Raw genomic sequence first — 12,482 nt, forward strand, 5'->3', positions numbered from 1 at the left:
ACACATGCCTTACATCCTCGATAAAAACTTTTCACTGCTTCTAACAACTTGCCTCCCACACCATATATTCTTAATACCTTCCACAGAGCATCTCTATCAACTCTATCATATGCCTTCTCCAGATCCATAAATGCTACATACAAATCCATTTGCTTTTCTAAGTATTTCTCACATACATTCTTCATAGCAAACACCTGATCCACACATCCTCTACCACTTTTGAAACCACACTGCTCTTCCCCAGTCTGATGATCTGTACATGCCTTCACCCTCTCAATCAATACCCTCCCATATAATTTACCAGGAATACTCAACAAACTTATACCTCTGTAAATTGAGCACTCACTCTTATCCCCTTTGCCTTTGTACAATGGCACTATGCACGCATTCCGCCAATCCTCAGGCACCTCACCATGAGTCATACATACATTAAATAACCTTACCAACCAGTCAACAATACAGTCACCCCCTTTTTTAATAATTTCCACTGCAATACCATCCAAACCTGCTGCCTTGCCGGCTTTCATCTTCCGCAAAGCTTTCACTACCTCTTCTCTGTTTACCAAATCATTTTCCCTTACACTCTCACTTTGCACACCACCTCGACCAAAACACCCTATATATATATATATATATATATATATATATATATATATATATATATATATATATATATATATATATATATATATATATATATATATATATATATATATATATATATATATATATATGTATTATCGTTGAGTTATGGAGAAAATAATTCAACCCCATTATTTCCCGCGTGTCGTAGAAGGCGAGTAAAGATTCGATTGAATGGTGCTGGAAACCTTCCCCCTCTTTTATTTTAATTTCCCAAAGAGGAAAGAGAAGAGGGAGTCAAGCGGGGACTGCTTTTGTCTGTACGGCTCAGGTTGGGGTGTCTAAGTGTGTGAGAATGTAACCAAGATGAGAAGAAAGGAGAAATATGTAGTATTTAAAAAAAGAAAATATAAAGATTCATGTTCTGTCTCTTAGTGAAACGAAGCTTAAGAATAAAGGGGAAAGATGGTTTGGAAACGTTTTGGGAAGAAAGTCAGGGTTTTTGTGAGGACAAGAGCTAAGAAAGGTGTAGCACTACTCCTGAAGTAGGAATTGTGAAAATGTGTGATAGATTAGAAAAAAGTAATCTCTGGATTAATATGGGTAAAATTGAAAACGGGTTGAGAGAGATGGGTGACCGTTGGTTTTTTGTACCTTTGTCATGAGAAGGAAAGATCATGAGAGGCAAGTGTTTTAGGAGCAACTGATAGAGTGTTTCAGCAGCTTTGTTGTACGAGACTGGGTATCATTGATGAGAAATTTAAATGATGGGTGAGTAATGTGGCAGTCGAGGGTATAGATAGTGCACATGGGGTATTCAGTTCTGTGAATGGAAATGGTGAAGACAATATTAATCTATGTGCCGAAAACACTGGTGATGGGAAATACCTGGTTTAACACAAGAAATTTTCATATGTATACGTATGTGAGTAGGAGAGATGGCCCGAGGGCGTTATTGGATTACGTGTTAATTGATTGGCGTGTGATATAGAGACTTTTGAATGTTAATGTGACGAGGGAGGCAGCGGATGTTTGATCACTATTTTATTGAAGCGAATGTTAAGATTTGTATAGGTTTTCTAATAAGAGGAGAAAATATTGGGAAGAAGAGTGGTTAGACTAAGTGAGCTTGAAATGGAGACTTGTGTGAAGAAGTATCAGTAAGACTGAGTATACAATGCCAAATGATAAGAGAAAATGATGAGAGTGGAGTGGGTGAGAAATGGGATGTCTTTATGGAAGCAGCGATGGTATGTACAAAAGTTGCATGTGGCATGCGAAAGGTGGGAGGTGGGCATATTAGAAAGAGTAGTCAGTGATAGGATGAAGAGCGAAAGGTGTTAGTGATGCTGAAGAGAGACCCTTTGGACGATATTTACAAGGGAATGCAAATGATTGGGGAGATGTATTACAGAAAGCGGCAGAATGTCAAGGTGAAGGTGCAATGGTTGAGAGGGCAAGTGAGAGTACGGGTGAAAAAGTATCATTAAACTTTGAGGAAAATTTTTAAAAAAATGTATGTTTTGGAAGGAGGTATATAATGTGCAAAAGTCAAGAGAACAAATGGGAGCATAGGTGAAATGGGCACGGGGGAAAGTGAGAACAGGTAATGATGGAGCGATGAGGAAATGGAGTAAGCATTTTGAAGGACCGTTGAATGTGTTAGATGATAGAGTGGCAAATGTAGGGTGGTCTGGTCAGACCGGTATGCAAAGTGAGAGAGTCTCAGAGAGTGGTATGGTAAGAGAAAAGAGGTGGTGAAAGTCAGGGGGAAGATGAACTCTGGCAAAGCAGCGGGATTGGATGGTATCAAAGTTGAATTTGTTGAGAAAGTGGTTGACTGTCTTGTTGACTCGTTGGTAAGAATATTCAGTGTATGTATGGTTCATGGGGAAGTGCCTGAAGATTGGCGGAATGCCGGTATGATTGTGCAATTGTTCAAAGACAGAGGTGATAAAGGTGAGTGTTCAGACTAGAAAAGCATACGTTTGTTGAGTATACTTGGTAAATTGTATTGATTATGAGGGTGATGGCATTTACAGATCATCAGAATGGGGAAGGAGCAGTGTGGTTTCAGGAGTGTAGAGAATGTGTGGATCAGGTGTTTACTTTGAAGAATGTATGTGAGAAATACTCATAACGACAGATGGATTTGTATGTGGCATTTATGGATCTGGAGTAAGCATGTGATAGGTTTGATAGACATTCCTTTTGGAAGGTCTTAAGAATGTATAGTGTGGGAAGTAAGCTGCTAGAACCAGTGAGAAGTAAGAGTACGGTATTAGTAGGAAGAGAAGAGAGTGGACTGGGTCCCTGTGAAGGTCCGTCTGCGGCAGGGGCTTGTGATGTCCCCATGGTTGTTTAACTTGTTTATTGATCGAGTGATTAGGGGAGATAAATGCAAATGTTTTGAAGAAAGAGGCGAGTGTACAGTCTGTTGTGGATGAGAGGGCCTGGAAGTGAGTCAATTGTTGATCACCAATGATACAGCTCTGGTGCCTGATTCTATTGAGAAACTGCAAAAGTTGGTGACTGAATTTGGAAAAGTCTGAGAAGGGAAAAAGTTGAGAGTAAATGTGACAAAGAGCAAGGTTCTTAGAATCAACAAGGTTAAGGGAAAACTAAATTAGGATGTAAGTTTAAATTGAGACCAATTGGAGGAAGCTGAAGTGTTTTCGATATCTGGGAGTAGACTTACCAATAAATGGAACCATGGAAGCGGAAGTGGGTCATAGAGTGTGGGAGGGGCGAAGGTTCTAGGAGCAATAAATAATGTTTGTAGAACGTTCTCTTGTAGAGTAGAAATGGGCATGTTTTAATGGAATAGTAGTTCCAACAATGTTACATGGTTGCGAGGACTGGGCAATAGGGTTGTACGAAGGGGAGCGGATGTGCTGGAAATGAAATGTTTAAAGACAATATGTGTTGAGAGGTATTTTGATCGAGTAAGTAATGAAAATGTAGGATAGATGTTTGGTAACAAAAAGAGTTTGCTTTAATTGAGTTTACATGAGTAAGACAGAAAATAGGTGGCATGATTGGCTCACGACTGCGTTGTCTGGTAAAAAAAAAAGACAGGATTTAACTTGACAAGAAAAGATGATTACGCTTGGCAGTCTTCTAAGCTATTACCGACTGCCGCTGCTGCAAATTTGCATTCTAGTGTCCCGTTACCGCTGTTGTTATCTATTTATTTCTAGCGTTTTTCTCAAAGTATACCTGAATTTATATAACATTTGTCTAAACGGCTTTTGAAGGTACTTATAGTGTTGATATCTACTACGTCTGACGGCAACTTAGATACACCTATAGGAAAAGAGTTTTTTTCCCCCACGTCTGTACTGCATCTCTTAGCTTTGAATCTCATTCCGTTTTCTTGATAAACGTATTGTTTTGTATTTCGAAAAGATGCTCGTGATTTACTATATCGAACTTGTCCAGAATATTGAACACTTGGATTAAGTCGCCAAGAAGTCTACGTTTTTTAAGGGAGAAGAAATCCAATCGTTTTAGCCTCTCTTCGTATGCCAGATTTCTAAAGGATGGGATCAATTGTGCCGCACTTCTTTGTACTTGCTCTAATTTTTCCTCGTCTTTTTTATAGTTTGCTGACCAAAACTGGACTGCATATTCAAGGTGTGGTCTTACTAGAGAACTATGAATTATGAAAGTTTTTTTCTGGTGTTTTGTAATCTACGTTCCTGGCTATGAAACCTAACATTAGGGTTGCCTTTTTTTTTACTTGCTGCTTGACACTGTTTAGTGTATTTCAAATTGTTGTTAATGACAACTCCCAGATCCTTTTCTTTATTTACTTTAATCAGAGTTTCTGAGTAGTATGTAGTCGTAACGTATATTCTTGTCTTCAAAGTGCATAACCTTATACTTGTCCACATTAAACTTCATTTGCCGTCTGTCTAACCACTCTGCATGTTAATATCTCTCTGAATCATTTCGCTGTCCCGCCTGTTTACAGCTCTATATACGAGACCGAATTCTAGGTCATTAATGTATATCTTATAAAGAATTGGGCCTAGGACCCCTGTGGCACACTACTCGTTACGTACAGACAATCTGAGGCTTCGCCATTTAATATTACACGCTGCTTTCTTCCGGCAACCCACTATACAGAGTTCTTCATATACAGAGTTCTTCATGTAAAAGTCTCTTTTAGGGTACTTCAACGAAAGGCTTTTGGAAATCCAAATATACTACATCAGAGGGTAATTTTTCGTCCCAATTCTGATGAATAACATTGAGAAATTCCAGCAACCTTGTCAGGCAGGGTCTTCCATTGCGAAAACCATGTTGACTGTCCTATATAATTTCGTGTTCATCTAGAAACATGATAATTTCATCTCGTACAATTTGTTCCATCGTTTTACCTAACATAAGGTTAATCGGGTGGTAGCTCAAGGTACACTTTTTGTCTCCTTTTTTATATATAGGAGTAACATTTGCTTGTTTCCAGCCGGTTGTCACCTGACCATCAAACAGAATTTTGTTGAATATTTTTGTTATGGGGTATATCAGCTTCTCCTGACCTATAAAAATCTTAGAGCTAAGTTATCTGGGCCGTTGGATTTGTTAGAATTTAATCGGTCCAGGTATTTAAGTACGTCAGAGCTCTTTATTTCTCTAACCTTCAACTTTTCTTCATCAGATTCTTAAGATATTTTCATTGGTTGTGGTATTCGAGATGTTTCTTCAATTGATAATTCGGAGTTAGAAGAATGATATAGTATGGTAGCCATTTCCTTGTCTTCATCTGTTAACTTCTCAGGTTTGTAATGGTCAAATGCCCAATCTTTACTGTCTTCCTTTGTCTTATATACTTGAAATCTTCCTTAGGACTATTTTCAACTTTCAAGGAAAATCTTTAATCTTCCTCGCGTTTACTCTGGCTTATGACATTCTTACACTCTCTTTAGATTTTGCTTAATTCCTGTTGATTTTCATTAGTTCCCATTGATTTGAATTTCTCATATGTTTTGTTATTTTGACAAATTAGTCCTTCTATTCTCATATTCATCTATGATGGTTGTAAAATATTGCAAGTTTTCTTCATGATTCGTAGAATTTCATGATTTTCAATCTCGAGTAAATTGCTTTTAGAGTTAGACCACGTTTTTCCTACTGGTTGAGAGAGCAGAAGGGGTGTGTTGAAATGGTATGAACATATGAAGAGAATGCGCGAAAAAAGGTTGGCAGAGGATATATGTGTCAGAGGTGGAGGGAACAAGGAGAAGCGAAGACCAAATTGAATGTGGAAGGATGGAGTGAAAAAAATCTCAAGCGGTTGGGGCCTAAACATGCACGAGAGTGAAAGGCGTGCAAGGAATAGAGTGAATTGGAACGATGTGGTATACCGGGGTTGACGTGCTGTCACTAGACTGAACGAGGGCGTGTGAAACGTTCTGGGTTAACCATAGAAAGGTCTGTGGGGCCTGGATGTGGATGGGGAGTTGTGGTTTCAGTGTATTAAACACGACTGTTCATGTATGGATGTGATATTGTTGGAACTACTATTCCTTTAATACCCCTCTTGTTCTCCGAGATAAATTCTCTCTTCCCACACTTTTTCATCGCTCCCTCAACCTTCGCCCTCTCCCCCACCTTATGACTCACTGCTTCAACAGCTCCATTCGCTGCCAATTTCAAACCCAGATATCTAAAACACTTCACTTCCTCCAATTATTCTCCATTAAAACTTACTTCCCAACTGACTTGTCCCACAACCCTGCTGAACTTAATGATATTGCATTTATTCACATTTACTTTTAACTTTCTCCTTATACATATTCTTCCAAGTAAGTCACCAACTTCTGCAGTTGCACACGCGAATCACCCAACAATGATGTATCATCGGCGAACAACAGCTAACTCACTTCCCAGGCCCTCTCATCGCCGACAAGACTCTTGTATTTACCTCCCTCAACTTCTCACTTCTTCTAGCATCTTTCGTCCCACACCATATATTCTTAAGACCTTTCACAAAGCATCTCTATCAACCCCGTCATATGCTTTCACCAGGTCCACAAATGCCACATACATATTCTTCAAAGCAAACACCTGATCTACACATCCTGTACCGCTTCTGAAACCACAGTGCTCCTCCGAAATCTGATGCTCCGTACATGCCTTTACTATCTCGATGAATGCCCATCCATAGAGGCGTTCTGGATGTGAAAACACATGATACAGAAATCTTTTAAATGTGGGAATATTGCTGGTGTAGAGTTGCTAAGCGTGAATAGATTTTTTAATTGTAGAAGTGATGTGGATGATATTGACACTCAACAAACTTAAACATATTTTGTCTGAGCACTTATCTTCATCCCCTTTGCCTTTATACAGTGGCATTATACATGCACTCCGCCAATATTCAGGCACTTCACCATGATCCATACATACAGTGAATATCCTCACCAACCAGTCAACAACACAGTCATCTCCTTTCTTAATAAATTCAATTGAAATACCATCGATTCCTGCTACTTTGTCGTATGTCACCTTCCTTAAGGTTTTTACCATCTATTCTCTTTTCTCCATACTAAATATCTCACTTTCCATACCATCCCAACTAAAACACCCTACATCTGCCACTCTGTCACCAAATATATCTAACCATACTTTTAAGTACTCACTCCATGTCCCTCTCACTCGAATACTACCTGTTATCACTTTCCCTTTTTACCCCCTTCACCGATGTTATCATTTGTTTTCTAGTCCTTCTCATATTAGCTACCTCCGTCCAAAGCATCTTTTTATTCTCTCTGAACTTTAATGATACTCTTTCACCTTAATTCTCATTTGCCCTCTTTCTCAACCCCTGCAACTTCCTCTTGACCTCCTTCCGCTTCCTGTAGTACATCTCCCTATCATCTGCACTCCTTCTTTGTAAGTACCACCCGAATGTCATTCTTTTCTCTTTAAACAGCAACTTTACTTCTTCATTCCACCATTCACTACTTTTCCTAATTTGCCAACCTTCTACCTTTCGCATGTTGCATGTACCTCTTACATATGCCATCACTCTTTCTCTAAATACCTCCGATTCCTCATCCACTCCCTTCACTCCATTTACTCTCATTCTTTACCATTCTGCGCTAAATCTCTCCTGATATGTCTCCACAAGTCTCCTTTGGAAGCTTACTAACTCTCACCACTCTCATTTCCACGACATTTTCTCCTCTTTTTCGAAAACCCCTACAAATCTTCATCTTCACCTCCACAAGATAGTGATTAGATATCCCACCTGCTGCCAATCTCAGCACATTAACATCCAATGTCAATTAATGATGACATAATTTGGTCATCTACTCTACTTACATACGTCTACTTGTGTATATCTCTCTTTTCAAACCAGTTGTTCCAAATCACCAGTCGTTTTTCAGCACAGAAGTACACAACTCTACCACTTCCATTCATAACACCTGCGCACCAATTATTCTTATAAGTGCCACATTACGTAATCACCCATCACTATTACCCGGTCTGGCGCACAAAAACTGCTAACACACACCCTCAGCTGCTCCCAAAACACTTGCCAATCACGACCTCTCTTCTCATGACCAAGTGTAGAAGCCCCAATAATCACCCATATCTCTCCATCCACTTTTAATTTTACCCACATCAATATGGAATTTTCTTGCTTACAGTCTCTCACACACTCCCACAACTCCTGATTCAGGAGTAGTGCTACTTCTTCTTTATCTCTTGCCTCTCACCAACCCTTGACTTTACTCACAAGACTTTTCCAAAAAAAATCTTCTCTTTGCCTTTAGCATCGTTTCACTCAAACATACTGCCTAACTCTCCTCTCTTCTCATCTTGGTTACATCCACACACATTCAGACACCCCAAACTAGGCCTTCGAGGAGGATAAGCACTCCTCGCTTGACGCTTGTTTCCTCTTTTAGAAACTGAAATACAAGAAGGGGAAGGTTTTCAGCCCCCTACGACACGTGGGAAATACGGAGGTAGAATTCTTTCTTTCCTACCTTAGAGGCATTTATACATACACATATAACGCTCGGCTATGCTGCATAAGCGTGTGGTTAAGGTACTGAGGTACCACACTAATGGAATAGAGTTCGATTCCCTACTGTTGGAGGCAACCATACGTGATGTCAGAACTCTTTTATATTCATGAAATAACTAAAAACAAATATTGAAATTTATCAAACAGTGAGCCCCATTAAACACTGACACAATGATAATGCCAAACTGATACATAACATAAAAACTTTCTTTTTACCTGACCTAACAGAGTTAAGAGAACTTAGTTAAGAGATAAGAGGTTTAAAGATATATCGATGCTAGGTAAAGACGGCTTTTTCTTAATGGTCAACAGACATGCCAGTACTGAGAACTTCGTACAGTTTGGGCGAATGGTGATAACAGAAAAAGAGTTCATTAGAGTGACGTAGTGGGTAGCTTGCATTTGTGTAAGAACGGCAATCTGTGATAGATTACTTAAGTGTCGATTAGATGCAATCAATATTCCTTCATGTTCAATGATGAGCACATCTAATTGGCGTTCTGACTTGTCAGTATACGTATAATGCTGCACAGCTGTGCCACTGGTGTGATGTAGTGTAAATTGGCAAATGTGCGTATGCACTAGTACACTACAGAGCCCATGGCACGATGTCTGGTGTACTGGCAGGTGATGGCGGGACTGTGGCTGTTATCGTGCGTGATAGTGAGCACGGCCTACCGCTCCTCCCTGGTGGCTCACCTCATCGTCCAAGACAAGATGCCTACCATCAACAACTTCCAGGACCTGCTGGACCGTGACGGCTGGGGCTGGGGTACCAGCTTCTCAAGCGGCTCTATATACACCTTCTTCAAAACTCATCCTTATTCTGATATAAAAGAAATATTTAGGAACATGCAGGTTAGTTCTCATATAGAAAGTACGAAATGCAATGAGTCAGAGTTGTTTGAACGATCAAAACTTCAGCAGTTTTCCTCTACCTCTTTATCAAAGTCTTTGTATCTCTGATTTGTAATCTGTCTCGTCTTTCTTATTTTACCTGGGATTGTTGACGCATCATAGTTCTAGCAGCCTGAGTCACTCTGAAATGAATTACAAGCTGAATAATATCTTTGTAGAGAACAAAATTTAAAGTTTTTCATCGATATCATGGTTCTAGTTAGTTGATTATACAAAATTCCTATATATTTGCAAGTGCCATCCACTGTTGTACTATCATGCTGAAACAGCAAAAAAGATATTTCAACTTATGTCAAATATAGAGATGACGAGGTGTGATTGTATAAACAAGTAATTTTTTATATTACTTTCTGTTGTTATAAATCCACACATTATTTTCTAAAATTTCTTTCGTGAAATCAAATATCGGAACTGCTTTATCTTAGAGCATCAGTTGCTTCTTATGAATTGTTAACTAAAATTTAGGTTACATCACAAAATGACTGATTGATTGATATATCTTAATGGTATGTAACGTTTTTTTGTGATCTGTCCACTGATGTCGATATTTTACTGCCTCTTTTACGCATTGATTCCTTTTGATTTAAGAAATGGATAATTCAGACACAATTGATAAATCTGTTATTTGTTCCATTTTTTACATAGGTTCAATGATTACGGATAAATTACATCACAGAAAGAAACTTAAATCTCAAGGCAAATATCAGAGAAAATGGAGACATACTGTGGTCGTCCAATGAGTGATACAGCAGGTCGTACTGGTGGCCATGTATACTTCAGTTGTCAATAAATAAGAAAACATGGAGTTGATGGATCATTAATGTAAGAAATAGATATCATAGGAATCCCCTCCCCCACTCCTTCCCAAACTCTCTGCCTACACCCGCCCATTCTAAAAGCTACTTAGGTGTAGAACAATACTGCAGTATTACTGCAGCCGAACATGACCAGCGATGATTATCACATCAGTAAGGACAGACACCTATCATGTTTCCATCATAGGGCCAGCAGTTACACCTCCACCACACATTAGTAGGACAGGCCAGGTTTATACAGCTGGTTAGCAAATGACAAGTCCCGTATAGTACTTCTCCTCCCACCTACAGTTTGCCCCAGCGGAGGAGCAGTTCCAGCGAGTTCTGGAGGGCAGTTACTCCCACATCACCAACAAGCATTATGGCTTGGGGATCGTGGCTTCCAGCTTCACTGACAGGCGCGGCTACACACCCATCCACACCGGAAGATCAGAACACATCCAATATGTTGGGAAAGGCTGGGCATTCAGGTGAGTCTGTGACTCATCAGTAGAAGGGAGGTGATGACTCGAGACCTGGCTCTCGTTAAGTCTGGACACTCATAAGTGATCCGAGACTAAGATCTAAGATCTATGTTCCGGAGATGGATGATACAGTGGTGCTGGTGTTAGCATCACGTGACTTGTTGCATGTTCCCTTAGGTATTTGTCCCAATAATTTCAAAATATTCTATCCGGCGCAGCCGAGTATAAGTCGTAGTAAAGCATACCATTAATGCTATTATATAACGAGACATCATCGACAACATTGTACACTTAATGACAACAACTACTGATCATTTTCTCGTTTGAGATAATTAGGCGCAATATGTGTTTGTGTGTGTGTGTGTGTGTGTGTGTGTGTGTGTGTGTGTGTGTGTGTGTGTATGTGTGTGTGTATGTATGTGTGATGAGTATGAGGAATCAACATAAGTAATACAATTTCTATCTGTTTTTCATCTGTCTCAGATTAGGAATGACTCAGTGTACCTTGGTCGAGCTTAGGATTATGCTGGACATATCACAAATAATTTCATCTAGTTAGCGTTAATCTGGGAAGGAAGGAATGTTTTGAACGGTAATGATCATACTGGAGGTCGCTGTCACTGAATCCTCACATATAACACTGGAGTAAACACAGACATACAGACCAGGTGGCCAGTCCCGGTACAAGAGGCCGTCCGACCGATACTTCACCCTTCATGCATCTTTGGACTAGGAACAGTATCTTGCTGAGAGGGATCTCTCTCTCTCTCTCTCTCTCTCTCTCTCTCTCTCTCTCTCTCTCTCTCTCTCTCTCTCTCTCTCTCTCTCTCCTCCTAGAATACAATGATTACCAACTGTATGCTATATTCGTTTTCCAGGAGAGGCGCGCCGTTCCGTCAGCGCTTCAGTAGGATGATACAACACATGGTAGAAGGAGGCTTAGTCGACCACTGGCGAGACGACATCATAGCCAGCCATATGAGGGTGGCACGGGAGAGGAGGGAATCTCACGGGAAAACAAATGATGGAAATTTTCAGGTAAGTGAAGATGAACTTGACATTGTTTAACAATATATTACGACTGAATAGCTCGTCATTCAATATTATATCATGTATCTCATATTCGAGATGATTTATGTTTCATAATAACTAACACACGTATATATCAACTTTATGAAGGTCAGGAAGTCAATACATAATCCGCCACTGTAACAACTTTAACGTTGTCTTAAGCATTACTTGTAGATCTCCTTCACAACCTTCATCTTGCTAACCATTAAGTTACGTTACCATAGGTTGTAGACAACAGTGTCAGCCTGGCACTTGTGCACCTCCAAGGTGCTTTCTATTTGATGCTACTGGGCAGTGGCGTCGCCTTCCTCACACTGGTCGGCGAGAACCTCGCTGCCCACTGCTGTTCCTGATCCACCTCATATGATCCATATGAACCTCATATACAGCCAGCCATCAAGAAGCCCCAGATATACAGCCGCTACTCAGGGACACTCGGCTCATCCCACCAACACACCTTCCCAGCATCACCTAGTGAAGCGGACCTCACCCATGATACGTCAACAAGGCAACATGATAAAATGCTGAGTTATAGTGAATTGTAAACTCTGATACTGAGTAACTTGATTACTCTACATAACAAGTAAC

At 39.9% G+C, this 12,482-nt stretch overlaps 1 protein-coding gene across 1 annotated transcript; it reads left to right on the forward strand.

Moving 5' to 3' along the window:
- The first annotated feature begins 2,357 nt into the window (after positions 1–2,357).
- On the forward strand, positions 2,358–12,247 carry LOC139763318 (glutamate receptor 1-like). The gene is made up of 5 exons (XM_071689340.1): positions 2,358–2,441; positions 9,212–9,484; positions 10,651–10,829; positions 11,702–11,861; positions 12,119–12,247. Exons 1-5 carry the CDS (start codon positions 2,358–2,360, stop codon positions 12,245–12,247), a joined length of 825 nt encoding a protein of 274 aa, XP_071545441.1.
- The last annotated feature ends 235 nt before the right edge of the window (positions 12,248–12,482 follow it).

The sequence above is a fragment of the Panulirus ornatus genome, chromosome 46 (genome assembly GCF_036320965.1).
Source record: "Panulirus ornatus isolate Po-2019 chromosome 46, ASM3632096v1, whole genome shotgun sequence".
Lineage (NCBI taxonomy): Eukaryota > Metazoa > Arthropoda > Malacostraca > Decapoda > Palinuridae > Panulirus > Panulirus ornatus.